Source organism: Thamnophis elegans, chromosome 12 (assembly GCF_009769535.1).
Source record: "Thamnophis elegans isolate rThaEle1 chromosome 12, rThaEle1.pri, whole genome shotgun sequence".
Classification (NCBI taxonomy): domain Eukaryota; kingdom Metazoa; phylum Chordata; class Lepidosauria; order Squamata; family Colubridae; genus Thamnophis; species Thamnophis elegans.
Genome location: NC_045552.1, coordinates 57,117,614 through 57,144,631, shown reverse-complemented (window position 1 = coordinate 57,144,631; position 27,018 = coordinate 57,117,614). Strand labels below are relative to the sequence as shown.

The 27,018-nt window shown below is 45.5% G+C and overlaps 1 protein-coding gene across 1 annotated transcript; it reads right to left on the bottom strand.

Moving 5' to 3' along the window:
- Positions 1 to 27,018, bottom strand: LOC116515684 (transmembrane 9 superfamily member 2-like). The gene is made up of 17 exons (XM_032227844.1): positions 26,691 to 27,018; positions 25,444 to 25,511; positions 24,799 to 24,892; positions 23,541 to 23,668; positions 23,208 to 23,337; positions 21,418 to 21,545; positions 18,696 to 18,807; positions 17,962 to 18,041; positions 14,282 to 14,390; positions 11,818 to 11,950; positions 10,047 to 10,166; positions 7,828 to 7,885; positions 6,356 to 6,515; positions 5,023 to 5,174; positions 4,769 to 4,880; positions 2,270 to 2,441; positions 1 to 665 (listed from the first exon to the last, which is right to left on the bottom strand). The coding sequence occupies exons 1-17, from the start codon at positions 26,853 to 26,855 to the stop codon at positions 598 to 600; spliced, it is 1,989 nt and encodes a 662-aa protein (XP_032083735.1). The 5' UTR covers positions 26,856 to 27,018; the 3' UTR covers positions 1 to 597.

Here is a 27,018-nt window from a genome sequence, read left to right as displayed (position 1 = left end):
TGCTGGAATCGGGTCGTTTTATTTAAAACAAGAGGAAAATGTTGGGGGTTTTTTCCTCCCACCCCTCAGAAATCTGCACGAGACATTAAACGGATGTCCTCTTGAATCAGGTGACAACCAACGGCGAAAAGAGATCCAACATTGATTTTAAAAGTCACTTTTTGTTGTTGTTGTTTCTGTAAACCGGACAGCCCTCTTCCATGACAGAATAATCAGTTAACCATGTAGAAAACAAAAGATTTACGAGAATTCTCCACCGGGAGAGACGAGTGTCGGTCGAACATAATGCGTTTGGCTTTTGTTATTAAATCGGGTGTTGCAACCAACCAACCAAAAGGGGGGAAAAAAATCTCTGGATGAAATGGTGGTGTGTTTTTTTTTGGAGGGGGGAAAAGCAAGTCAGGTTTTTCAGAAGGATCCTCGCTACTTACGTCCAATCCATTTAAAACCTGCCTTTTTGGTGCCAAGATAGAAGCTCTGGGTATTATCTGAACTGTTTGAAGATGAAATTGCTTTTTGTGACTTTTGTACACGGTTTAACGCCTCGGGTCTCCGGCAACTCGAGACGCGCGTTCAAATGGAAGACCCCGGGTTCCTTCAGTCTACTTTCACAACGCTGTAAATCTTACTGACGAACCAGAAGCAAGCGAAGAAACCGATTGTTCCTGCAAAACACGAATAAATCTTTTTTTTTAAAGACATGAAGAGGGTTAAACCTTGAATGGGTCCCAGCCAGTGCGGAGAACAGAGACAAGTAAATTGAATCTGGGTTTCTTTTTATCTCCCCGGAAGTGAATACTTAGCAATAGCAATAGCAGTTAGACTTATATACCGCTTCATAGGGCTTTCAGCCCTCTCTAAGCGGTATACAGAGTCAGCATATCGCCCCCCACAGTCTGGGTCCTCATTTCACCCACCTCGGAAGGATGGAAGGCTGAGTCAACCTTTGAGCCGGTGAGATTAGAACCGCTGAACTGCAGATAACAGTCAGCTGAAGTGGCCTGCAGTACTGCACCCTAACCACTGCGCCACCTCGGCTCCACTGCGCCATCTCTTGACTAAGAGAAAGTTTTGTTCTTAGCCTGAATGCACAAGATAACGCAAATACAGGCTTTTAACGGTTCACTTAGCGACCGTTTGAAGTCACAATGACCGCTTTTTTATGGCGGTTGCAGCACGACCCATGGTCATGTGATCAAGATTCAGAGGCTTGGGAACTGGCATGCACTTATGACGGTTGCAGTTCTTTTGGGACTTTCTGACAAGCAAAGGCAAGGGGGGAAAGCCAGGTTTCACTTAACAACCGTGTGGCTAACTGAACAACCGCCATGGCAAGAAAGGACGTAAAACAGGGCAAAACTCGCTTAACGAATGTCTCGCTGGGCTCCACTTTGGTTGCCAGCCCATCTGTACGAAGGACAGCTGGATCAAACTTGGCCACTTTTCCAGAGGTGTGGACTTCAAACTGTGGCCATAAAGTGAGGAACACCTGTAGCGTGGATGAATTACTAGCTTCTCCAGATGTTCCCCCATTTAAGGACGAGAAGAAAACCACAGCTTGGTTAAGCACCTAATTTCCCCCCCCCCTCCGCATTCTGGAGAAAGTGATTATTCAATAGAGCATTAATCAGGGGAAGGTGTGCCCCAAGGCATTTACACAACGATCTCACACGTTATCCTGGTGATGCAAATAGCAGTGGCATCAAGGGACTGGTCTCGACAAAGAGAAAATCCTCATTTCTAAGGAATATATTTACAGAAGCTGCTTCTCTAATTACAGCCGGTCTGGGAAGCCATCGGCACATCTGATATACTGGATTTTAAAGAAATTTATCGACTGGGTTGAAAGGGGTTTTTGTTTCCTTGGGAAGGAAGAAAGGAAGGAAGGAAGGAAGGAAGGAAGGAAGGAAGGAAGGAAGGAAGGAAGGAAAGAAAGAAATGTAGATAGAGAGATGTAGATAGACAGACATAATAGATAGGGATGAAAGAAGGAAAGAAAGAAATAGATAGATCAGACAGGGTAGATAAGGATGATAGAAAGAGCGAGATGTAGATAGACAGACATGGTAGATAGATAGGGATGAAAGAAAGAAAGAAAGAAAGAAAGAGAAAGAAAGAAAGAAAGAAAGAAAGAAAGAAAGAAAGAAAGAAAGAAAGAAAGACATAACAAATCTCGGTGGAAGAGCAAACTCTTGTCTTATTATTATTGTTGGGGTTATTCCCCCCCCCCCCGACAGGAGTGGCTTGGGTAACGTCGGAATGAACTCACCTGTGAACAGGAAGAAAATCAAGACCATGATCATAGTATACCCGAAGTACAGGATGGTGCTAGCAATGCCAGTAATCTGGAGTTTGGAGAAGAAATAATGGATGGCGTAGATGAAGAGATAAACGGCGGTGAAGCTGCTGGTCAGGAAGGATCTCCACCACCAGTGATAATCCTAGGAACACAAACAGAGAAGCTGAAGGACAAAGAGCAAATACTGTATTTTTCGGAGTATAAGACGCACCTTTTCCCCTCAAAGAGGAGGGTGGAAATCTGGGTGTGTCTTATACACTGAATACAGCATTTTTGGCCTCCCGAAATCCCGCCCCCTTTGCAAAAATGGCCGTGGGTAGGCTTTAAGAGGCTTGTTGAGTGCTCCTGGGGGCGGGGAAGAGCAAAAATGAGCAAGAAATGGCTGTTTTTTGCTCATTTTTGCCCCCCCCCTCCAGGAGCACTTTACAAGCCTCCTAAAGACTAGGCATGCACTTTTTTTTTGACAAAAAACAGGCCCGTTTTTGGGAGGTCTGCAGAGTGCAAAAACTTTTTTTTTTTTGAATTTGCCTCTTCAAAATCTTGGTGCGTCTTTTACTCCGGTGCATCTTATACTCCAAAAAATACGGTACGTACGAGGCAGGGGGGAAAATTCCCCGATGTTAAGAGCCAGAAAGGAGATGGTTGTTTTGAATTAGAACTCCAAAGTCCACCAACTGGGGCTTGACTCAAAATAAGAAAAGGAAGCTAATTATTTTAAGAGTTTCTTGCACCAACATCTGGTTACATCTGGGGAACGTTTGTAAAAATTTGTCCCCAGAAAACCTAGCCGTCTTCTGCTGCCTCTCTGACAGGCCTCCGTGTGTCTCTGGAGTGAATTTTGCACTATGGGGATATAATTGACCCAAACTCTGATCGAGAGATTTCCTGATTTCCAGGTTAATCCTGGCACATTCCCCAAATCTTTACGTTCTTTCTCTCTTTCTTTTTTCTTCCCCTGCAAAAAAAGGGAGAAAAACGCAATCGTGCGCCGCGCTTTTTTAATTCCTTTAACTCTCCGTAGTTAGGACTGGCATGTCGGCTCCACGTTTTAATAGGGTTGTTTATTTAGCTGGGCATAAAACTCCCCCAAAAAACATTCTAGGAAATGCACTTTGGGGGAGCAGCCCTGCTTTTTATGCTCCATCTGGCTGGCAGATGCATTTTTTTTTAATGACGGGACGCCGAGAAGGCCAGCTGGGCACTGGGAACGGTCGCGGGCTCTGGGGCTGGCAAGAGCGAATAGAAAAACATTCCGTTTTTTCCTTCCCTTGGCCTTTTGCCACCATGTGTAAGTATTTTCCTTTATTGCCACTCTTAAAACAGTTGCAGATCCCCAGATGCTTATTATGGGGAAGGGACTCCTGGAGTTGCAGACAATGTGTCACCAGCGTCTCTTTCCAGGCAACGGCGCCTCACCCACACGCAGCCCAGACACCCAGGAATCCCTCTGACACAGCTCCGTGCAGGAGAAGCCAGAAGCCACCAGTATTACCAGTTACTACTGGTCTGCTCTAACAATCCAGAGAGCCAGTTAGTGGTTAAGGCACTGGGCTAGAAAGCAGAGGCCGGGAGTTCCACTCCTGCCTTACCCATGAAAACCGGCTGCGTGACACTGGGCCAATCACCAGGAGACGGTGAGTTCTAGTCTCACTTTAGGCATGAAAGTCAGCTGGGGGACTTTGGGCCAATCACTAGGAGACAGTGAGTTCTAGTCTCATCTTAGGCATGAAAGTCAGCTGGGTGACATTGGGCCAATCACCAGGAGACAGTGAGTTCTAGTCTCACCTTAGGCATGAAAGTCAGCTGGGGGACTTTGAGCCAATCACCAGGAGACAGTGAGTTCTAGTTCCACTTTAGGCATGAAAGTCAGCTGGGTGACATTGAGCCAATCACTAGGAGACAGTGAGTTCTAGTCTCATTTTAGGCATGAAAGCCAGCTGGGTGACTTTAAGCCAATCACCAGGAGATGGTGAGTTCTAGTCCCACCTTAGGCATGAAAATTCGCTGGGGGACTTTGAGCCAATCACTAGGAGACAGTGAGTTCTAGTCCCACTTTAGGCATGAAAGTCAGCTGTGTGACATTGGGCCAATCACCAGGCGACAGTGAGTTCTAGTCTGATTTTAGGCATGAAAGCCAGCTGGCTGACTTTGGGCCAATCACCAGGAGATGGTGAGTTCTAGTCTCATCTTAGGCATGAAAGCCAGCTGGGTGGCATTAGGCCAATCACTCCCACTTTAGTGACTTTGGACCAGTCTCTCTCTCTCTCCCTCCCTCTCTCTTCCTCCCTCTCTCTCTCTTTCAGCCCAACCTACCTCACAGGTTTGTTGTTGCGGGGGAAATAAGAGGAAGGTGTGTTAGATATGTTTGCCCCCTTGAGTTATTTTCAACATAACAAAAGGCGGGATGCAACTTATTACAGTAAATAAGCAATAAACACATCTGGGTCTCAAACCGATTCCCCTGCTTACCTCAGCACACAGGTGAAAGTAACACAGCAGGACGGTGGCCTCCGAGCAGGTAATCAGGAGAATGATGAAGACTAAGAACAAGAAGCCAAACATGTAGTACATTTGGTGAGACCTGAGATGGGGAGAAGAAAAAGGGGGAGAAAGAAAAAGGGCATTTGGGTCAGCCCAGAACCACAGCGATTCTCCTTCTTAAGGGCAGATTTGGAGCACGGAAAATGGGGAACGGGGAACGGGGGGGGGGGGGGGAACCTCACCAAATGCTGTTCAGGATGAAAAAGAGCTGGATGAAGATGCACCCGAAGGGCAGGATGCCACCCATGATGATGCCCGGCAGAGGCTTGGTGAAAAAGGATTGCTCGGGGATCTGGCGAGGAATCTGATTCGTCCGGACGGGGTACTCGATGGGCTAACAAAAGCAATTCAGGCAATTAGAGCAGGGCTCACGTTAACTACCACGCCTGGCGATGGGAAGATTCTTAAAGTGCGCATTGTCCGTGTGGGTTGCAAAGGGAGGTCTGAGCCATCTCAACGGTGCCACGTTAGGGGAAAGCCAAGGGGCAAACGAGGACCCCAACTCCCAGGATCCCTGAGGCAGCATGGGATTCTGGGAGTTGAGGTCCACGGGGGGGGGGGGGGAAGTCTAGAGCTGCCCATCCTAACGCAGACAAACACAACTGAGAAAAACCGAAAAGCAGTGAGAAAATGCCCCCCCAAAAAAGGTGTGAAAAAAATACTGATTTGTTCGTAAGAAGTGCAAATGAAATATTCCGCCTAGCACGGAAAGAGCCATTCCTAACACAAAGGGAAAACATGCCTGGCCGAAAATCCCCACTCCACCCCCCAAAAAACCACATGAATTCCAAGCCCCTAATTTGGAAGAGCCGTTTGCAAAATCCCTGAATAATCGGCTGGAATTTGAGATCTGGGTTTTTTTCACTGCTCTATGGAAATATTGTAAGAGCCGTGGTGGCGCAGTGGTTAGAGTGCAGTACTGCAGGCTACTTCTGCTGCCTGCAATTTGGCAGTTCGAGCCTGACCGGCTCAAGGTTGCCTCAGCCTTCCATCCTTCCGGGGTGGGTAAAATGAGGACCCCGATTGTTGGGGGGCAAGAGGCTGACTCTGTAAACCGCTTAGAGAGGGCTGGAAAGCACTGTGAAGGCGGCATATAAGTCTAAGTGCTGTTGCTAACTCTGCCCGCTGCCAGGAGTTCAATTCTCATCGAATCAGCCTTCCATCATTCCAAGATGGATAAAACAAGGACCCAGATTTTGTGGGGCTATTGGCTGACTCTGTAAACCGCCTGGAGAGGGCTGTAAAGCATTGTGAAGCGGTATATAAATCTAAATGTTATTGCTATTGCTATATTTCTCTTCTCCTTTTCCCAGCTCAGGACCCCCCAAAACAAGAGAGCTCCAGGTTGAAGATGGATGCTGAGATATCACCTCACCCCCAAAATAGGGTTGCATTAAGCAGCCCATGACCACACACAGAAACATTCCTCCCAAATTCTCTGGACTCAAATCAAATGTTCTAAATTCAGAAAAAAAGACCGAAAGACTAAAATAGCATCTCTTGTTCCTCACTTACCTTCTCCTTGAACCCAAAATAGGCACCAATGAAGGTGAGAGGGACGGATATGCCGAACCACATGGCCAAGATGGCCACCAGGGTCCCGAAAGGTATCGCAGCTGAAGATCCCTTCACCCAGAGGATAAGGTTCATAATGAAGAAGTCGGCAAAGACGATTCTGGGAGGGAGAGCAGGAGGAGAAGACAATCCAAGGAGGGCCAGGGTTAGCACAAAATGTTGGGGTTCAGATCAGGAGCATCTTCTGAGGATCTAGAGAATTCTCAGAAGAAAAACAGTCTGGGTATCCACCATGGTGAGTACCAAACCTTACCCTATAAAGGTAAAAGTTCCCCTCGCCCACATGTGCTAGTCGTTCCTGACTCTAGAGGGCGGTGTTCATCTCTGTTTCAAAGCCGAAGAGCCAGCGCTGTCCAAAGACGTCTCCGTGGTCATGTGGCCAGCATGACTCAACGCCAAAGGCGCACGGAACGCTGTTACCTTCCCACCAAAGGTGGTTCATATTTTTTTACTTGCATTTTTACATGCTTTTAAAACTGCTAGGTTGGCAGAAGCTGGGACAAGGAACGGGAGCTCACTCCATTAGTCGGCGCTAGGGATTCGAACCGCCAAACTGCCGACCTTTCTGATCGACAAGCTCAGCATCTTAGCCACGGAGCTCCCGCGTCCCTACTCTATGGAGATTCTCAATCATCCAAGACATGATTGTCCCGAAGATGCTTTTTCCAAAAAGCAACTGGATTTTCTTGTTTTTTTTCTGAAGAAGCTTCGGAAGAAGAACTGAAGAAGTTTCTTGGATGGGAAGTGAAACATTTTCAAGGGGGAAAAACCCCAAGTAAGTCCAGTTTTTGGAAAAAGCAGCTTTGGGACTCCTCCAGCTACACAGATCCACAGGCCACCAAAGAGGGTTGATGCTACGCAAAAAATAACCTTCTGTTGGTTGCAAAGAGACAATCTTTTCTCCGAGTTGCATGACACCCTTCTGATTTGGGGACCCATCATGCTAAATATTTTTTTTCTTTTCTTTTCAAAGAATTTTTTATTTTTTTATTCTCTTACATACCCCTTTAAGTATACATTCACATAATTGTTATTCTTCTTTACATTTGTCATTCTTATACATTTGTTATTTCATTTAATAGGTTATAATGTAGAGTTTGGGTTGCTTTATTTACCATCCCTTCCGCCTGTTGCAACACCACTTTATTTTCCCTTTCTTTTCTCCCTCCCTCCCTTCTCTACTTCCTTCCTCCTCTCCTTCCCTTCCTTCTTCCCTCTTCTTTCCTCTCTCTACTCCTACTCTTCCCCTTCCTACCCTCTTCAGTCCTGCTGTGGCTGCAACAGCCACGTGAAATCAATTGAATTTGGGAACCATAAGCTGACCATGTTCCTATAGCCCTTTTGATTATTAATGCGTGTGCAAAGAGGAAAAATATATTCTATTTATCAAAAAGGGGTGTGTGGTTACTAACCCAGGGCAGAAGAGAGCCGTCAGCAACACATTGGTCTTCCATTTTTCACCCCTAAAGGCTAAGAAAGAAAAAAAAAAAGAAGAAGGCAATTTAGCATTTCTGCATCATGCATCTCTGGAGATTCTCCCTCATCCAGGTCATGGTTGTCCCCAAGGTGCTTTCTTTGGAGGCAACTGACTTTCTTTCTTTGTTCTTTGAAGGAGTTTCGCTTCTCATCCAAGAAGCTTCCTCGGCTTCTCTTAGAAAGCTTCTTCACCTTCTCTCAGCGCGGAAGCGGCTTCTTGGGTGAGAAGCGAAACGTCTTCAGAGAAAAACAAAGGAAGTCCGGTTGGAGGGAGAAAAAAGCACCTTTGGGATATATCATTCTTCATTTATCATCTCTGGAAAATTAAAACCAACTTTGATTCGCTTAACGCCAGCCCGTTTTTAGTTTCATGAAATTTAGCTTAGTTTAATGAAATTTGTATGCCGCCCACTCCCATTGGGACTCTGGGCGGCTCACAAGCAAGATAAAACCATTTTTAAGAGTTTTAAAATAAGAAATACAATATTAAAATTAACACAACATCCATTCTGTCCAAGAGGGGCTGGATATTAATCAACAGCCCCAGGCCTGCCGGAACAGCCAGGTCTTGGTGGCTTTACGGAAGGCCGGGATTGTGGTGAGGGTCCAGATCTCTACGGGTAGTTCGTTCCACAGGGCCGGCGCCTTAAACCTTGCTGCCCCCTTATCTCTCTATGCCATCTCACCAGCAGCTTTTAAAAGCCTCACAGGTTTGTAAAGCAACCTGAAAAAGGAGAAGACAATGATTGCAAAGGTGACTTTATTTTTTTTCCCTGATCTTCGTGGAGTGGCTCCAGCCCCTGTCCTCATTAGACCCGAGATGATCATTAGCGGAGACGCAAACTGTAAAAACAGTGATGTCTGACCTTGGCAGCTTTAAGACTTATGGATTCCAACTCCAAGAATCCCCCAGCCAACCACGGGGAATTCTGGGAGTTGAAGTCCACAAGTCTTAAAGTTGCCAAGGTCAGACATCCCTGCTGTAGAAGTTTGTTTACTTTATCTATTTGTCTTAGGAAATGTATATTGCTGCCTATTCACACATGGCGACTGAAGGCGGCTTATAGGAATATAAAAACCTCATATGTAAGACCATAAAACTAATAAAAAAGAATCAAATAAATTAATACAATATAATATAATAAAATCACACACCCCCACCCCAATGATGGCACATCACACGAGCCATTTAACGGGCTCCATCCTGCCCTGGGTTACCCAGGCTCGCTGACCCACTCTCTTGGCCTTCCGAAAGGCTACTAAAACCTGGCTATTCCGACAGGCCTGGGGCTGTTGACCTCATGAAGGAGGTCCAGCCCCGCCCAGATTGAGTGTATGAAGTGATTTTTTAATCTGCTCTTCTTTCTCTATTTTTTAATTTTTATCCTTTTAGAAATGTGTTTCTGTAAGCCGCCCGGAGTCCTTCGGGATTGGGCAGCATATAAATTCATTAAATTTGAATTTGAATTTGACGGAACCAGGTCTTCAGTTCCTTGTGGAAGAATATTAGGCTGGGGCCGTTCTAATCTCTGGGGGAATGATGTTCCAGAGAGATGGAGCCACCACCGAGAAGGCCCTTCTTCTGGGTCCAACCAGTGTACCTCCTTAGGGGATGGGAGCCATGTTTCTCGCCTCCCCTCTCTGGTGGGCCGGGTAGATGTCCCTCAGGTTTAGCCAAGGAAGTTCAAGGGAAAATGTGGAGTGACTCCATCCCTCCCAGCTCTCTCCTTCTTACGCAGCTCTGGCCAAAACACACAACAATGTTCTGACCCCCCCTTCTTCGCTCGTTCACAGACGACAGTCAGAGAAACTTAAAAGGAAATATCTTTATCAGTCCTGGCTCACGCAGCCTGCGAGCCCAAAATAAACATAAATAATGTCTCTGGCAAAAAGGTTACGCAGCAGAATGCAAAAACAAAGAGCTATTTCAGTAACACCAGGTTTACAGAAAGAAAGCAAATCACTTATCCAAGTGCCTCTCACAAACCACGACCGAAGAACGATGAACGTTGACTTCTGCAACCAGGGTATGACACCATCAGTCCTTTTATCTCCAGAAAACAACACTAACGAGCCCCAGCTGCATTGTTATTCCTGCATCCCGACTCAACTCACAGCAAACTTCTGCTGAGTCACAACACAACAAGATACTCACTTTTGTACATTCGAGCCGATACGTAGCCCGCTGGGGTCCCCAGCAAAACCCAGAGCACCACAGCACAGGTCATCAAAGCCCCCCGGTTGGCTGGTGAGAGGAAACCGAGGCAGGCGAGGACTGGAAGGAAGACAAAGAGGGAAGTGTCAGGAGAAGTGAGATCCCACGTCATTCAGGCACCCTTTTTCTTCCAGAACGAAACAAGGATCTGAGATCCCAGGTCTCTTTCCGGCTTCGGGTCAACCGCACCGATTGGAAAAAAAAAAAACATTTTTCAGCGTTTCAAGAGGTCTATCCTAGCCTGGGGTAGGGAATTCTGGGAGTTGAAGTCCACAAGTCTTAAAAGTTGCCCAGGCTGGACATTCCTGCCTTAAGGGCCTGCCTCTCCTACACCGACTCAGAATAATCTTCCCCCACCCTTCCCAAAGAAGCTGAGGGTTTCATTCCCGAGTTTTGGAGTAAGGCTGCCAAAACCTTCTCAAGATTCAGCAACCAACTTTGCAACTACCGTATTTTCCAGAGTATAAGACGCACCTTTTTCCCTCAAAAAAGAGGCTGAAAATCTGGGTGTGTCTTATACACTGAATACAGCATTTTTGGTCTCCCGAAGCCCCTTCCCCTTCACCAAAATGGCAGTGGATACCCTTATGGAGGCTTTCAAAGAACTCCTGGGGGCTGGGGAGGGCAGAAATGAGCGAAAAATGGGCTGATATTTGCCCAATTATCCCTCCCCTCCAATCCCCAGGAGCACTCTATAATGTCCAGCTTCCTAAAGGCTATCTATGTCCTTTTTAAAAATGAAAAACAGGGGCGTTTTTGCTCATTTTTGCCCACCCCACCCCTCCAGGAGCACTCTGCAAGCCCCCTAAAAGCTATTCATGCCTTTGGGGATGGGGGGGAAATGGGCCTGTTTTTGCGAAAAACAGGCCGTTTTGGGGAGGTTTACAAAGTGCAAAAATCTTTTTTTTTTAATTCGCCTCTTCAAAACCTTGGTGCGTCTTATACTCCGAAAAATACGGTATTTCTGATTTTCGATTTATTTATTTGTTCTTGTTTGATTCTGATTATTATTTGATTTAATCTGAGAGAGCAATGTGGTGGCCTAGAGGTGGAACTCTTGCCTCCAGGTCAGTGATGGCAAACCTTTTCGACACCGAGTGACCAAATTAGAATGTGTGTGTGTGTGTGTGTGCGTGCTTGCATGTGTGCGCGCTGGAGCATTGGAAACCCAAACACCAGATGGCTGGCACATGCATGCCTATTTTTTGGCTGGTTTGGGGGCTGGTTTTCAGGCTGTTTTCAGGCCATTTTCCGGCGCTCTGGCACCCGCAAAGACCAGCTGGTTGGCGCGCATATGCGCACCGGAAACCAAAAGAGCAGCTGGTGATGGCATGCATGCCCACAGAGAGGGCTCTGCGGGCCATAGGTTCGCCATCACGGCTCTAGGTTGTGAGTTCGATCCTAGGTAAAGCAGCAAATATTTCTCTCTCTGGGCGCAAAGGGGAAAAAAAAAATCTGCTGTGAACTGCATGTAGGCGTCAGGAAGGGTATCCGGCCAGCAAATGCTCAGCTCCATTCAGTCGCCCTGATTTTCCCCCCACCGATGCAAGGAATTGCAGGGTTATTAAAAGGGAAAAGAAATGGTTTAATCAAGCTAGGCTGTTCCACATGCAGATGGCACCCTTCTACAAAACCCTTGTCAAATATTTTTGCCAGCATCGCAACATTCCACCACCCCCCCCCCAATTTTAGCGCCTCAAGCGACACTTACATAAAGTAATGAACGTCATGATAAAAATCTGCGTCCCTTGGCCGAGGAAGACGGAGAGCAGCATGCCTTTCCGGGGCGGCCTGAACACGTCTCCGTGGACCAGCTTCCACCCGAACTCCTCCTGCGCATCTTCCTGTAATAACATCTTGATTAGAGGAGCCCCACGCAACAGGGAATTAGCACACGCCAGACGTGGAAGTTGCTCTGCCTGCCTGATTATCTTTCGCGGGGGGCAGGGGGGGGTGTCGTTACTAAAAGGGTCTAATTTCATCGGCATCGTTAACATGCCGATTTTACAACTCCCCAAAGGCGAACCGAGAAGGGAAGGGGGGGGGAGAGACACACAGAAAACACAGATTTATTAAGGCTCGCTTACGTTCGGAACGAGAAACAAGCATTAACAGACCTAGCTCAAAGGCTAACAATTGTGGTTAATATAAGCTATGCACAAGAGCAGCATTTAATGTATTTATCCTTGTCTTTTATTATCCAAATCATTTCAGATCTGACGATATACTTGTGGGCCGTATTTTCCTGCTCTCCCCCCACATTAAAAGCAACGGAATTCTATTCACTAAATGGAAAACACAATTTCAAGCCCAGATGCTAAATGCCACTTAGCCTGTGCAGCTATCTCCCGAGTAACCCTGCCTCTATTTTACGAATGGTTTTGTCCCCAGCATCTTGCAGTTCGATTCTTCCGAATTATTTTCCCTCTCTCTCTCTCTCTCCCTCCCTCCCTCCCTCCCTCCCTCTCTCTCTCTCTCCCTAGCAGAAATAGGATGTTTCACCAGAGCATTTTCATAGCCAGGTATGTAGTGAGGACACGAACATCAATGATACAGGGGAAAGAGGTGACTCCAGAACCTACATTTTCCTAGTGCCCCACCTACTCAGTCTGCAGATAACAGGGTAACAGAGTTGGATGGGACCTTGGAGGTCTTCTAACCCAACCCCTCTGCTCAAGCAGGGGGCGCTATACCATTATAGACAAATGGCTGTCCGAGCTCTTCTTAAAACTCATCCAGTGGTTAAGTTGTGGTGGCGCAATGTTTAGAGTGCAGCATTGCACGGGAACTCTGCCCACTGCCAGGACTTCGATCCTGACCGGGCTCAAAAGCTGACTCAGCCTTCCAACCATCCGAGGTCGTTAAAATGAGGACCCAGATGGTTGGAAGGCAATAAGCTGACACTGTAAACTGCTCGGAGTGCGCTGTAAAGCATTAGGAAACGGTATATAAGTCTAAGCGCTATTGCTACCCCCCGTTTCAATGCAGCTCAACTGCCTGGTTTATTGCGGTGGTGACTCTTTTGAGAGCTGTATTTAACGAAATTTCACTTTAATATATATCGATTAGTGTACATTCAAAGTGACAGTAAAGTTATTGTTCTATTGTATTCTATTTTATTGTATTGTATTCTATTCTCTCCTATTCTATTCTCTCCTACATCTATTCTATTCTATTCTATCCTACATCTATTCTATTCTATTTTCTCCTATTCTATTAGCAAAAAAAAAAAAAAAGCTTCTGTTTTTCCTAGCAATTGGAAGCTACATTCTAGCCTGCACTGGAAATGTGGCTGTACTAAGGAGGGGGGAAAGAAATCAAACTGTTAACTACAGCAGAGCTTTTGATTTCTTTCATATGAAGCCAGGCACTCTCCAATTTAAGGAAGCAGGGTTTCTACCAGCTTACTCATTACCTCCAAATGACCATTGATGGAAACCCGGCTTTTTTTTTTTTTTTTTTTTTTTTAGACTTTCATTTTAATTAGTTAAGTAAATACGGACTATTGGGTTTCAGTTTTAACAGTTCTTCACTAAATCAGCTGCGGGAACTGTTTTCACAAGCGGACCACCTGGGGGGGGGGGAGAAAGAGGAGAGATTCACCAAGCAAAGGGTCAGGACTGGAAATACAGATTTTACGTCCACTACGCAGTGGGGGGCTGGTTTGAGTGTGAACCCAGCCAGCCGGTTTTAATCGTGGTTTAGTGTCAAAGGACAAGCCAGGTATCTGAAGGAGCGTGAGAACAATTGTAGATGGGCCGGGTACTCTGTCTTCTCTCGGTTCATTAGAAAGAAGCCAACCTTTCAATTAATGGAGGCTGCTCCCTTTCCAATATCCATCAAGGTTCTGAAGCTGTTAATTTCACCCGTGAAGAGCCGAGGTGGCGCAGTGGTTAGAGTGCAGTACTGCAGGCCACTTCAGCTGACTGCAGTTCTGCAGTTCGGCGGTTCAAATCTCACCAGCTCAAGGTTGACTCAGCCTTCCATCCTTCCGAGGTGGGTGAAATGAGGACCCAGACTGTGGGGGCGATATGCTGACTCTGTAAACCGCTTAGAGAGGGCTGAAAGCCCTATGAAGCGGTATATAAGTCTAACTGCTATTGCTATTTGGGTGGAAAATTAAAAATAATTTCTCTTTTAAATTTTGAGAGCTCCAAGGGCTCGGGATGACTCACCGAAGAATCAATCTTGTTGTATCTCGCGATATCTTTATGCAGGGTCCTTAGGAGAATCATGGCCACCATCCCGGATAAGAAAAGGACGATCACAAGGGAATTCATGATGCTGTGGATTAAAGAGGGAAAACAAGATTTCAAAACCGGTTCCACGCCCTGGCGCAGCATTTAAAGATGGCAAGAAGTAAATGGCTCAGGAGGGACCGGAGTCTGTTGTGGCCTGCCAGCAGCCATGCAGCGGGCGGCAGATTCGGACAGTGAGGAGGTTGGGGAGGAACCTGGGCCAGTCCTGGAGTCTGGGGAAGGCTCTGATGAAGGCAGAGAGGTTGCCAGAGACGTATGCCAGTTATCGGCTGCCTTCGGAGTCAGACATCAGTGAGACAGACGAATATCTGGAGCCTGTTCCCAGTGTGCGCATGTGCAGAGTGGCCAGACGAAGGGAACAGCTAAAGAACAGGGGTCGACTTGGGAGTAAGGCCACAGGTGGACAATGAATGGCCCCTCCCAGAAGAAATAAAAGAGGAGCGAAAGGGGAGTGGAGTTTGCAGGAGACAATTAGTTCACTTCATTGGCTTGTGACTCTCGTTGCCAAGTTCTGCAGAATATCGGCCTGGCAGCTCTCCAAGCCAGATAAGGTCTGTGACTGTAAATCCTCCCTTGAAAGACTTTGCTGGATGCGAATGAGCAGAATTCACAGCCAATTAATAAAAGGGTTTTTTGTCGGGACCAGGAGTCTGCTTCATGCTCTTGGCAAGCCTCGGTCATTACACAGTCCTAAAAAGATTGTACGAGGAGTCCTCGATTTATGGCCATCCACTTAACAACGGTTCGAACAACACTAAGAAAAGTGACTTCTGATGATTCACCATCCCCCTGGTTACGGGATCAAAGTTTCGGCGATTGGCAACTGACTTGTGTTTATGACAGTTGCAACATCCCTCAGTCATGTGATAACAGCGGCGCCCATCCCAGCCGATTTCTAACAAAGTCAACCGGGAGGGGGGGAGCCGGATTCTTTTAATGATGGTGAGATTCGCTTAACGACAGTGAGATTCGCTTAACCATGGCGGCAGAAAAGGTTGTAAAATTTGGGGTGATTCACAATACACCATTGCTTAGCAAGGGAAACTGTAATCCCAACAGCAGTCTTAACTCAAGGACAATCTGTATAAAACCGAGAGGACAATACTATGAGGGGGGGAAACACAACAACAACCAGCCTCAGGAATTTCAGGGTGGAATCTGCACCTTTGGGCTGAAATTCTTTGGGTAGTACAAGAAACTCAAAATATTATTGTTATTTTTTTGGGAGGAATTCATCTTTGTCCCACATCTGTCGACAGCATTTTAAACGCTTTTAAAAGAATTTGCAGCCCAACCTGAATGATTTTGTACGCATCTGCTTTCAAAGCAGAGTCGAAGAAGCAAGAGGATTCCACGTTTTCTTTCTCCCCCATATCTTTTCTACGGAGTGGAGAGTTGGGTCTCCAACAGAAAGCCACTTGAGGAGACCAGAAGCATTCGAAATGTGGATTGACAGGAGGCTGTTATGTATCAGCTGGGTTGACAAAATCAGAAAGGAGGAGGGGATAAGAGGCCTGGGAAAGCCAAGGGAGATCATCAAAACCATTAAAAAAGCTAAAGTTAGGATATTTCGGACCTGGGATGCAACACCCAGAAAAATGCAGCATCCTTCACTTAATCCTCCAAGGAAAAACTGAAGGCAAACGAGATCCAAGCAGAAGAAGAACGTCATGGCTTCAAAATCCGAGGGACCGGTTTGGACAAAACTCAGCCGTGCTTTTTCCCCCGCGTCTGTTGACAAAACTAGGATTGCCAACATAATCGCCAGTGTCTGATGACGGATCTGGCGCAGGAAGAAGATTGACTGTATTTCGTCTTCCACAGCGAAAGGGAGGATGCTACTAAACAAGTCATGCGGCTTTTTCTTTCTTTCTTTAAAGAATGCTGGTCAACCGTCACATCTCAGAAAGCCTCGTAAAGAAAGCACAATAAAGGCGAGTCTGTTTCCTTCAAAAGGCGCATTCTTGAGTGAAACTGAACACCCAAGAGGCGTTCCCAAGGGGGACAAAACTGGGCTTAGGCTCCACAGAAGTAAACATGGAATGTCCCCCCTTTAAAAAAAAAAAAAAGGTTGTTTTTCACTAGAATTCCTCAAATAAACGCAGGCAGATCTCGAGTTACGACCCCGACACTTCTGTTGTTAAGTGACACCTTGGTTGAGGGAGTTTTGCCTTTCTTTCCACAGTTGCTAAGGGAATCACCCCATTTGTTGAGCTGGTAACATGTTGTTAAGTGAATCGGGATTGCCACTGACTTGTCAGAAGGTTGCAAGAGGGGATCACAAGGACCTTGGGGAACGCAGCAACGGTCGTAAGTATGAGGCAGATGCCAAGTGTCCGGATTTTGATCACGGGGATGCTGCAAAGGCCGTGAAAAAGGGTCAATTTTTTTCAGGGCCATTGTGACTTTTGAAACTGTTGAGGACTACCTGCATAACGTGATCTCCTCCTCACTCCACTCTTTAGGCATTTATTTCAGAAGTCCATGTTCCCTTACTAAGATGCAACATGTAAGAGAGCCGCAGTGGCACAGTGGTTAGAGTGCAGTACTGCAGGCTACTTCTGCTGACTGCCGGCTGCCTGCAATTTGGCAGTTCGAGTCTCACCGGCTCAAGGTTGACTCAGCCTTCCATCCTTCCGAGGTGGGTAAAACAAGGACCCAGATTCTTGGGGGCAAGAGGCTGACCCTGTGAACCGCTTAGAGAGGGATGTAGAAGCTCTGTGAAGCGGTAATAAAGTCTAAAGCAGTGAAGCAGTGAAAGATCCAAACTGTAACCTGAAATATCTGATCTTGTATGACACTTATTGGACTTCTGAAGCAGACAAGGTGAAGGTGAAGGAGCTGGAAAAAGTGAGGACTGACTTTCAAGTGGTTACATGAGTGGGGAAACTTTGCTGGGACCGTTTCTTGTCTTCTGTTGATCTTTGTTGTATAAACCAAGTTACTAGCCCAGTGATTTTTATTTTTTTTTAATTTCAGAGTTATGGGCATGATGTGATGTACCCAAAAATTCCATTCCATGTTAGGAATATGATAAAATGCTGAGGTAGTTCTGGAGAAAGCTTTTAGTTCTACGTCAAATTAAAATATATATGTAAAACCAAGTTGGTGGGCTTTTTAACCATTCGGGGAAAAAAGAGAAAAGAAGAGTAGAACAAAGTAAAATAAATCTATGGCCCACTATCATAAAGCAATAATGTAGATTGTGTTAATTTTTTTCCAGTGTAGGAAATAGAATTGTTTAGATAAGATTAATTCACAAGATTGCTCACTTTGATAACCAACAAAATGCAGTTATATCATATTTTCTGCTGACAGTATAAATGATCTTCTCTCTCTCAGCCTATGTAGCTTTATTAAAAAATAAAGTTTGTTTTAAAAAAACTGTCTAAGGGCTATTGCTCTTCCTTCCTTCCTGTTAGAACGCAGTACTGCAGGCTAATTCTGCCCACTGCCAGCAATTCGATCCTGACCAGTTCAAGGATGACTCAGCCTTCCATCCTTCCGAGGTTAGTCAAATGAGGACCCAGATTGTTGGGGGGCAAGATGTTGGCGCTGTATAAACATTGGAGGGGGGGGGGGAGCTGCTGTCTTACCTGAACCATTGAATGTTGGTGTGAGGCATGGATTTCAAGATATAGTCCCACCGCGATGCCCATTTTATATTGTTGTTCTCCTGTGCAGGGGGCGGAAAAATTGGAGCGGGATCACAAATGTCGCTTCCCAAAGAACAAATTTTATGTGACTGCGAGACTTCAAATGTCAGATCATCTCTGCTGCGGTGACCCCCCAATGGAATAGGGTGCCGTTTTTCCCACAGCGTGTCAGAGACAAACATGATTTATACACAGACGGTAAACAAACCACTTTCTTGACCTCTTAAGGGGAAAAAAAAACCTCAACCTTGGCTTGGGGTTGACACGTGATGGATGTATGTTGGGAGGGGGGAGGGAATGTGGTTTAATGTTTCAAGAAGTTGTATAATGGCAACAGAAAAGAACTGCTAAAAATAATTGAGGAGAAATGCTCAATTTTTATGTCTGAGGGCACTGGAAGAATTGCGCAACACACAGTACATAGCCCAATTGTGAAAAATGCATTTGAGAAAATATGAATAATATTCATAGGGTGTGCCTTTTGGTAATACTGTTATTATTAGCACAATAACTTCCCAAAATACACACACACACATAAACACATACACACACTCACATACACTTAAAAAGCTTATTGTGAGGTTCAGTACATACTATCAGCCCATTAACCACCAATATCGGAAAACCTGAATCATTGAAACAGATGCAGTTGTACATCTACAAGTTATACTTACTTCAAATTTCACAGAGTATGTATAGATCACATCCAGCTTGCTATTAAATTCTGCAGGAATTTCCATAGGGGGACCCTTACAGGATAAATTGTTTACATCTGTATGCTTGTAGCTGCAAAGATAAATACATACATATTTGCAGATGACCTAGAAACCTTCCTTCAAATGTGTTCCAGTTTTTAAAAATCAAAACCTCTACTTAAGATCTAGGACTACTTCATATAATACTCATGTAATGTACCGAGTTTCTTTTGTAGTCGGGAAGCTTATAATAATCATAAACAGATTGTTAAGCCAAAACACTGACTGGATTATGAGTTTCAAGATAATGGGAAAATCATAGACCGGCATTTTATAGATTACATTCCATTCTAAGCGATTGATGTACCATAACCCGGCCTGGAGAATTTTATTATTATTTAGGAGCCGAGGTGGCACAGTGGTTAGGGTGCAGTACTGCAGGCCACTTCAGCTCACTGTTATCTGCAGTTCAGCGGTTCAAATCTCACCGGCTCAAGATTGACTCAGCCTTCCATCCTGCCGAGGTGGGTAAAATGAGGACCCAGATTGTTGTTGGGGGCAATATGCTGACTCTGTAAACCGCTTAGAGAGGGCTGAAAGCCCTATGAAGCGGTATATAAGTCTAACTGCTATTGCTATTATTCTAAGATTCAAAGGAGGAAAATATACACTTCAAACAGGTAAGAAACAGAAGATTATTCTGCAATATATTCATAAAGAATAATGCTAGTGAATGAAGTGTTGGAAAATACTCAAATAGTCGCATTCCTAAGGATAGCTAACCAGGGAGTAGGACTGTATTATCCTTCTCATCTTTCTTATCACCTACTCCTATTGGTATCTAATGACTATCATTTTGTTGATCATATCTTACGATGTATCACTTTGTTTTTTGTATGTACACTTAGAGCTTATGCACCGGAGACAAATTCCTTGTGTGCCAAATCACACTTGGCCAATAAAGAATATTCTGTTCTATCTTCTAGTTTTGATTAGCCCAAGAACCCAGCCATCAATAACACAAGGGTGCACCTTTATAACAGAGCAACAGAGTTGGAAGGGACCTTGGGGGGTCTTCTAGCCCAACCCCCTGCTCTAGCAGGAGACGCTATACCATTTCTGACAAGCGGCTGTTCCGTCTCTTCTTTGAAAGCCTCCAGGGATGAAGCACCCATGACTTCTGAAGGCAAGTTTCTTTACGAAACTTTTGTGGTGGAAGTCAAACTCGGACAACCAGCTGTAATAAAACCACAACAACACACCCTCTTCTCTTTCCATTGTAAAATGTGATTTTATTCAAGCATTTCTGGGCCACCCTCCGCCCCAGCCAAAAAAGGTTGAAGCAATCACAACAGAGAGCATTCCCCACCACCACTCCCAATTTTCAAATCATCTCAGATTATTCTCTTGTAGTATCTTCAGGCTTTGGAATGTATTTTTTTTAATGGGGGGAGGGACAGGAAAAAAAGGAGTTGGTAAACATGTGGATGACAAAGCATCAATTAGATGGCCCCTTCCTTCTCCAGCAAAGGAACAAGAGATGGGTGGAACAGCGACAGGAAAGGCATTCAAACGACTTGACCATGCTTACTCCGCCCTCTTGTGGAGCACACAATCTCTCTCTCTCTCTCTCACACACACACACAAAAGCCAATTGTGCGCTGGCTGACTTTGTTCTTGCCCAGGGCGGCTCGATAAATTGACTAGCTAAATAAATCGAGCAAATCTACCCCGGACTTCAAGGGTCACCGGTTAAGGTCAGGAACGCTGATCAGTTTCACTTGCCACCTTTAAAGGCTTCTTCCGATCAGTCGAAGCCCTGGCTTCAACACACACACACACACACACACACACAGTCTGGAGGGTTGCCAGTTGGGAAGAAAGCAGCACACCCAGAGGTTTTTAAGAAAGTGCTAAGAACTGGTTTGCCCTTCCCTTTCTTCTCTCCAATATGGAATAAGTGGATTATTTTTTTAAACAAAAATAGTAAAAGGAATGCTATTAGAATAGAATTAGAATTAAAAGCATTAGAATTAGAATAGAATTAGAATAGAACGTAATTAGAGTTAGAAACATTAGAATTAGAATTAGAATAGAATTAGAATAGAACGTAATTAGAGTTAGAAACATTAGAATTAGAATATAATATTAGATTAGAATAAGAATAGAATTAGAACATAATTAGAATTAGAAACATTAGAATTAGAATATAATATTAGATTAGAATAAGAATAGAATTAGAACATAATTAGAATTAGAAACAGAAGAATTAGAGGATAGAGAATAGAATAGAATTGAATTCTTTATTGGTCATGTGTGATTGGATACACAAGGAATTTGTCTTTGGTGTATAAGCTCTCGGTGTACATAAAAGCTATAAGTGATAATCATCACTTATAGTTACTTAGTTATTTAGTGCCTCGAAATGATACCTACTACGATTAGCAAGTGAGCAGTTTACCCTGGTGGCCCAGTGATTAGAATGCAGTATTGCAGGCTAATTTTGTTGACTGCCTGCCGTCTGCCATCAGTTCGAGTCTCATCCTTTCAAGGCTGACTCGGCCTTCAATCCTTCCAAGGTCAGTAAAATGAGGACCCAAATTGTTGGGGGCAAAGAGGCTGACTTTGTAAACTGCCCAGATAATGCCATAAACTAAAGCACTGTGAAGCAGTATATAAGTCCAAGTGCTATTGCTATTACCTCTTAGGCTCCAGCTGAGCTGCCACGAGCCTTGCTCCGGGCCAGTTCTCATCTTTGCCACTATGGTAGGTGATTGTAATGTCTACGTGATTGAAGAGGTAGAAGGTGTTCTTCTTGTTGAACTCATCCTGAAAGATATTAAGACGCCATGAAATATCTCTAAACCTGGAGGGGGGGAAGATAGCAACAGGCACAGCCAATGCTGTTGGCCATACCAAATTTATGTCATAAACAAAGGGACGGACCCAGATGCACTAAAAAAAATTTGCTGATTTACAAAGAGTAAGGATTACATAAATTTCCAACCAGTTTTCCAGATGGAGCCCATTCCCGAAGAACAAAGAATTGGACGAAACAAAGATGGATAGGACTGTTTGGGGCTCATGTAAGTTTGCGATAGCTCATCCGTGCATATATCTGTATGCATTTACTTTGGGGGTTGGGATAAAAATCCACTTTCGAATATGGTATGTCATCCTTCCCCTTGCAATTTGCAAATATCTTGTTTTAAAACTTGCCTTTCTGAGTGCCCATTTGTTGGCTACAGAACTGCATCCGAATATTTCCAAAATGCCCTGCGTTGAAGGATTGTTTGTTTTCTGAAATGAATTCAAGCTTGGGTAGCCTTTCTCAACCTTGACCCTTTTTAAACTTCAACGCCCAGAATTCCACTACCACCATGCATATAAATTTCAGTCCACGACATGGGATCTTGGTAAGCATCTAACATACGACACCTGCCTTGCGGCATCGGCAACAGCACCTTGGAAATCTGCTAGGCCAAGGGGTCGGCAACCTGCGGCTCAGGAGCCGCATGTGGCTTTCATCCTTGACAGATGAAAGTACTTGAGGTACTTGAGAGACCGCCTGCTGCCAATTACCTCCAACAGACCTATTAGATCCCACAGACTAGGCCTCCTCCGAATTCCATCTACCGGCCAATGCCGATTGGCTACCACCCGGAGGAGGGCCTTCTCTGTGGCTGCTCCGGCCCTCTGGAATGGGCTCCCCGTGGAGATTCAGACCCTCACCACCCTTCAGGCCTTCCGCAAAGCCCTTAAAACCTGGCTGTTCCGAAAGGCCTGGGGCTGACGAGTTCCCGTCCCCGCTCGAATTGTGTGTAGTTGTTGATTGTTTTTAAATTGTTGTAGTTGTTTGTTCTGTTTGTATCCCTCCCCCCTTACTTTGGTTTGTGAGCCGCCCTGAGTCCCTCTGGGAATAGGGCGGCATAGAAACGCAATAAATCAAATCAAATCAAATCCCTCTGCTGCAGCTCCCCAATTGACTCCCCAATTGATAGGACTTTTGGTTAGGAGAGGTAGAGGAAAAAGGATGCCGCGCTAGGAGGAGACTCCATGGTGGGGGAACTGGACTTCCAGTCATCAGGGGAAAAAGGACATTGCACTAGGAGGAGACTCTATGGTGGGGGAACTGGATTTCCGATCAGCTCCAGAATTGAATGAGGGCTTTGGGTTAGGATTTTTGTGGCTCCTTCAATGTTTAAGATTGCCAACCCCTGTGCTAGGCCTAGGAGGAATTGTGACCCACACAGATTGCTAGTTTAGACAGTATGGTTGGCTGAGGGATTCTGGGAGCTGAAGTCCACAGGGTCTTAAAGTTGCCAAGATTGGACAGTCCTGATATAGATTTTTATCGCAATTACTGAATAAACTAGAATTTGTTAGGATTACTAATATTCCAAACCCAAACAATACACAAAGCCACTGCTTGTACCCGTTTCTGATTGTTCTTCAGATCAATTTAGGAGAAATATACCCATGTTCACTTACACTCATTATACAGAAATCTTTTATCCGGCCATCTGATGCAATGTAACACCCAACAGGAAATCCAGGATTACAGTACTTAAGGCTGTCTTCCACATTGTAACACCAAGTCACGGGCATGTTATCTATAATCCTGAACAAGAAAAACATTTGTATAATTCTATATTTATAAACATCATGGCATTTGTAGGCTTTTAAAATGGTCTTCAAACATTTGCACTCTTAATGCAATTAATGCTAACACCGCTTCTTCCATGGTCTTCATCTTTCTATTTTTAGAACACTTAATTCTTCCATGCACAGATCAGTGATTTTTAGAGAACACGTTCTCCTCACCAGTGATGCTGGTAATTCAACTGCATTCCCTTCTTCAAAAAATCCAGTCTGTTTTTGTCTTCTGGCTTCTGAGGGTCATAAGATTTCACGCAAACTTTCTTGCACTCTTCATCTTTTTTAAATGTAAACTGGCATAAAGACAAAAGACATGTAAATGTTTCAATCCACACCATTAAAACAATTCAGCTCGCACTCATTCAAGATTGTATTTGAAATAATCATTTTGTCCAGCCAGAGGTTAAAAGGTGTCCTTTAATACTTCCTTATCTAAAAACTCCCCAGGATTTTATTTTCTGCTCAGTGCTCCTTTAGCTTCTTTCTCTTTCTCTTTCCCTCTCTCTCTCTCTGTCTCTTTCTGACACTTAAAATATATTGCTTAGAACGGCAAGGTAAAAATAAAGGTTCCCCTCACACATATGTGCTAGTCGTTCCTGACTCTAGGGGGCGGTGCTAATCTCCGTTTCAAAGCCGAAGAGCCAGCGCTGTCTGAAGACGTCTCCGTGGTCAGGTGGCTGGCATGACTCAACGCCGAAGGCGCACGGAACACTGTTCCCTTCCCACCAAAGGCAGTTCCTATTTTTCTACTTGCATTTTTACGTGCTTTCGAACTGCTAGGTTGGCAGAAGCTGGGACGAGTCACGGGAGATCACTCTGTTATGCAGCACTAGGGATTCAAACCGCCAAACTGCCGACCTTTCTGATCGACAAGCTCAGTGTCTTAGCCTCTGAGCCACTGCATCCCGTTTAGAAGGGTACTGGTAGACAATTTGGCATCATCTGGGAGACAGACATAAGGCAAGCTTCTTGTCCTCATAAAATCAACTAACAACAAATGAATTAAAAGCTGGAAGTAAGAATGCCTGGAAATTCAAGACCATATCATTTTCCCTCTGCCCCACAAATTTATCAATGAATGTTTTATTTCCAGCGATAGCAGCCGCCGCCAGCCATATGCCCTTAGGAAACTCACATAGGAGCAATAGTGATTCTGCAATAATTATATCTTCTTTCTAGCCTGCTTCTGGAAATTCCTTTCAGCTGACCAAGAGTCAGCTCTATTCAGAAAGAAACCGAGTTGGCCTACAATTTCTAAATAGTCCTTTTATGTTCTGTATAAACACGTCCTCCTAACAGCCATGCAGCATCTGTGTCCCCCAAATGATTTCTGTGAAGCTTTTGTCAAAAGCAGCAGGTCCACCAAAGAATCTCACAACACAAAAACAACCTTTTCCAAAAGATTTGGAAGTCTGTGATTCACCTCGTAAGGGGAAGAAGCTATTCTCTCGCCAAACAGAACTTGCCCGAGGTTTTCTGAAGGCCTCTCTTCCGTTTGGTCTTTGCAAAAATCAAAACTGTGCAAGAAAGAAAAGAAGGTCGAATCTTCACGTTATCGTGCTTGGGAGTATGACCCTTTTATCTATACCCTTCATGGTATTGGACCGCCTGCTGCCAATTACCTCCAATAGACCGATTAGATCCCACGGATTAGGCCTCCTCCGAATTCCATCCGCCGGCCAATGCCAGCTGGCGACTACCCGGAGGAGAGCCTTCTCTGTGGCTGCTCCGACCCTCTGGAACGAGCTCCCCCATGGAGATTCGAACCCTCACCACCCTCCAGGCCTTCCGCAAAGCCCTTAAAACCTGGCTGTTCCAACAGGCCTGGGGCTAAAGAGCTTTTGCCCCCCCCCCCCCCGAATGGTATGGTTGTTGTGTGCTTTTAAATTGTGTATTGTTTTGTTTGTCTTTTTATCCCTTATCTGTATCCCCTTCCCTGACTTGGATTGTGAGTCCCCTCCAGGGAAAAGGGCGGCATATAAGTGCAATAAATTAAATTCAATTCAATTATTTTCTCTCAGCTGGAAAAGCCGTACCCAGCCCCTTTCCAGAAGCAAGGTGTACTTACGCATCGTATTCATACGGCAAAACAGATTCTACCGAGTCCAGCCTGTTTACAAACAGCTCAATTTTGGGCTAGGATTAAAAAGAGACATTGTTTTAAATAGTCGGCAACATAGCTTAAGTTTTCTTGAATTCCTCCCCAGCAATAAAGGGGGGAGGGGGAGAGGGATTTTAACAGATTAACAGAGTTGGAAGGGACCTCATAAGTCATTTAGTCCGACTCCCCAGCCCAAGCAGGATTTGTTGCCTTTTTGCACAAAATTCAAAAAAAGGTTCAAAAAAAGGGACTGAGATTCTGCAGGTAGCAGTTAGCAATAGCAATAGTTAGACTTATATACCGCTTCATAGGGCTTTCAGCCCTCTCTAAGCGGTTTACAGAGTCAGCATATTGCCCCCAACAGTCTGGGTGCTCATTTCACCCACCTCGGAAGGATGGAAGGCTGAGTCAACCTTGAGCCGTGAGATTAGACTTATATACCGCTTCATAGGGCTTTCAGCCCCTCTCTAAGCGGTTTCAGAGTCAGCATATTGCCCCCAACAGTCTGGGTGCTCATTTCACCCACCTCGGAAGGATGGAAGGCTGAGTCAACCTTGAGCCGGTGAGATTAGAACTGCTGAACTGCAGATAACAGTCAGCTGAAGTGGCCTGCAGTACTGCACTCTACCCACTGCGCCACCTCGCTCCCTCTGATTTCTCACCTGCGCCACGTAGGTCCCTCTGATTTCTCACCTGCAAATTAATGGCTATGGGAGGAGGGGGGGGGGAAACCTTTTATGGGTCACCACTGACCATTCCTCCCAAAAGAGGCCTAATTAGATGATTAGGCTAATTAGACCTAGAATTTGTTAATGTATTTATTTTGGAAATTTTACATTGCCGCCCACGGGCACCTCAAGGCAGCTTGCACGAATGAAAAAAGCACCGCCTAAAAATGAAAAGTAGTAAAAGAAAATAATAATAAATGAATAATTAATAAATTTCCCTTCCATCCCCCCCCCTCCAACGCTTCAAGGTTCCCATGGATGGCTGGGAGGGGTTCGTGTGAATGCGAGACACGTGTTCTCCCTCGAGGAAGCGTGTCCTGTAAACACAAACACACACCTGCCTCCCCCCCCCCACCCAGCTTGCCCACCCAGGGAACTACAACTCCCAGGGCCGCGCAGAGGATGCTGGGAGGTGTAGTCCCGGCTCCTCAGGAGGATACTCCGATCCCCCCCCACTCCCGCATCCCATCCCGCTCGGCGTCCCACCGAACAACCGGCGGAGCCCTCCTGCTTGGTGTCCGAGGGCTCGCAGAAGCTGACGGGCGCCAAGCCGGGCAGGTAGAAGGCGGCGCCGAGGCCTGCGCGGCCTCCCAAAACCAGCAGTAGCAGTAGCAGCGGGACGGAGAGGCGGCTAGGCCGCGGCCTCCCCATCGTGGCGCTTTCCTGGCTCGCGGCAACGGAGGGGGGCTCTCTGCGGGTCGGAGGGAGCTCCAAGGGCGGCGGCGGCGTCACAATCGCCCGGCAGGAGCGGCGGCAGCGGCGGCCTCACACTGAGGAAGCGCGGCCCGGGCCTGGGTGGAGCGCTTCGCCTCAG

Bases quoted from the DNA above. Each gene is read 5' to 3' on its own strand.
- LOC116515684 (XM_032227844.1), bottom strand. From the start codon at position 26,855: ATGGGGAGGCCGCGGCCTAGCCGCCTCTCCGTCCCGCTGCTACTGCTA. The intron at 4,881-5,022 runs GTGAGGTTCCCC...TCCCCATCTCAG, and splicing joins TTCATCCTGAACAGCATTTG to GTCTCACCAAATGTACTACA. The intron at 666-2,269 runs GTGAGTTCATTC...CGTGTTTTGCAG, and splicing joins GATTTTCTTCCTGTTCACAG to GAACAATCGGTTTCTTCGCT.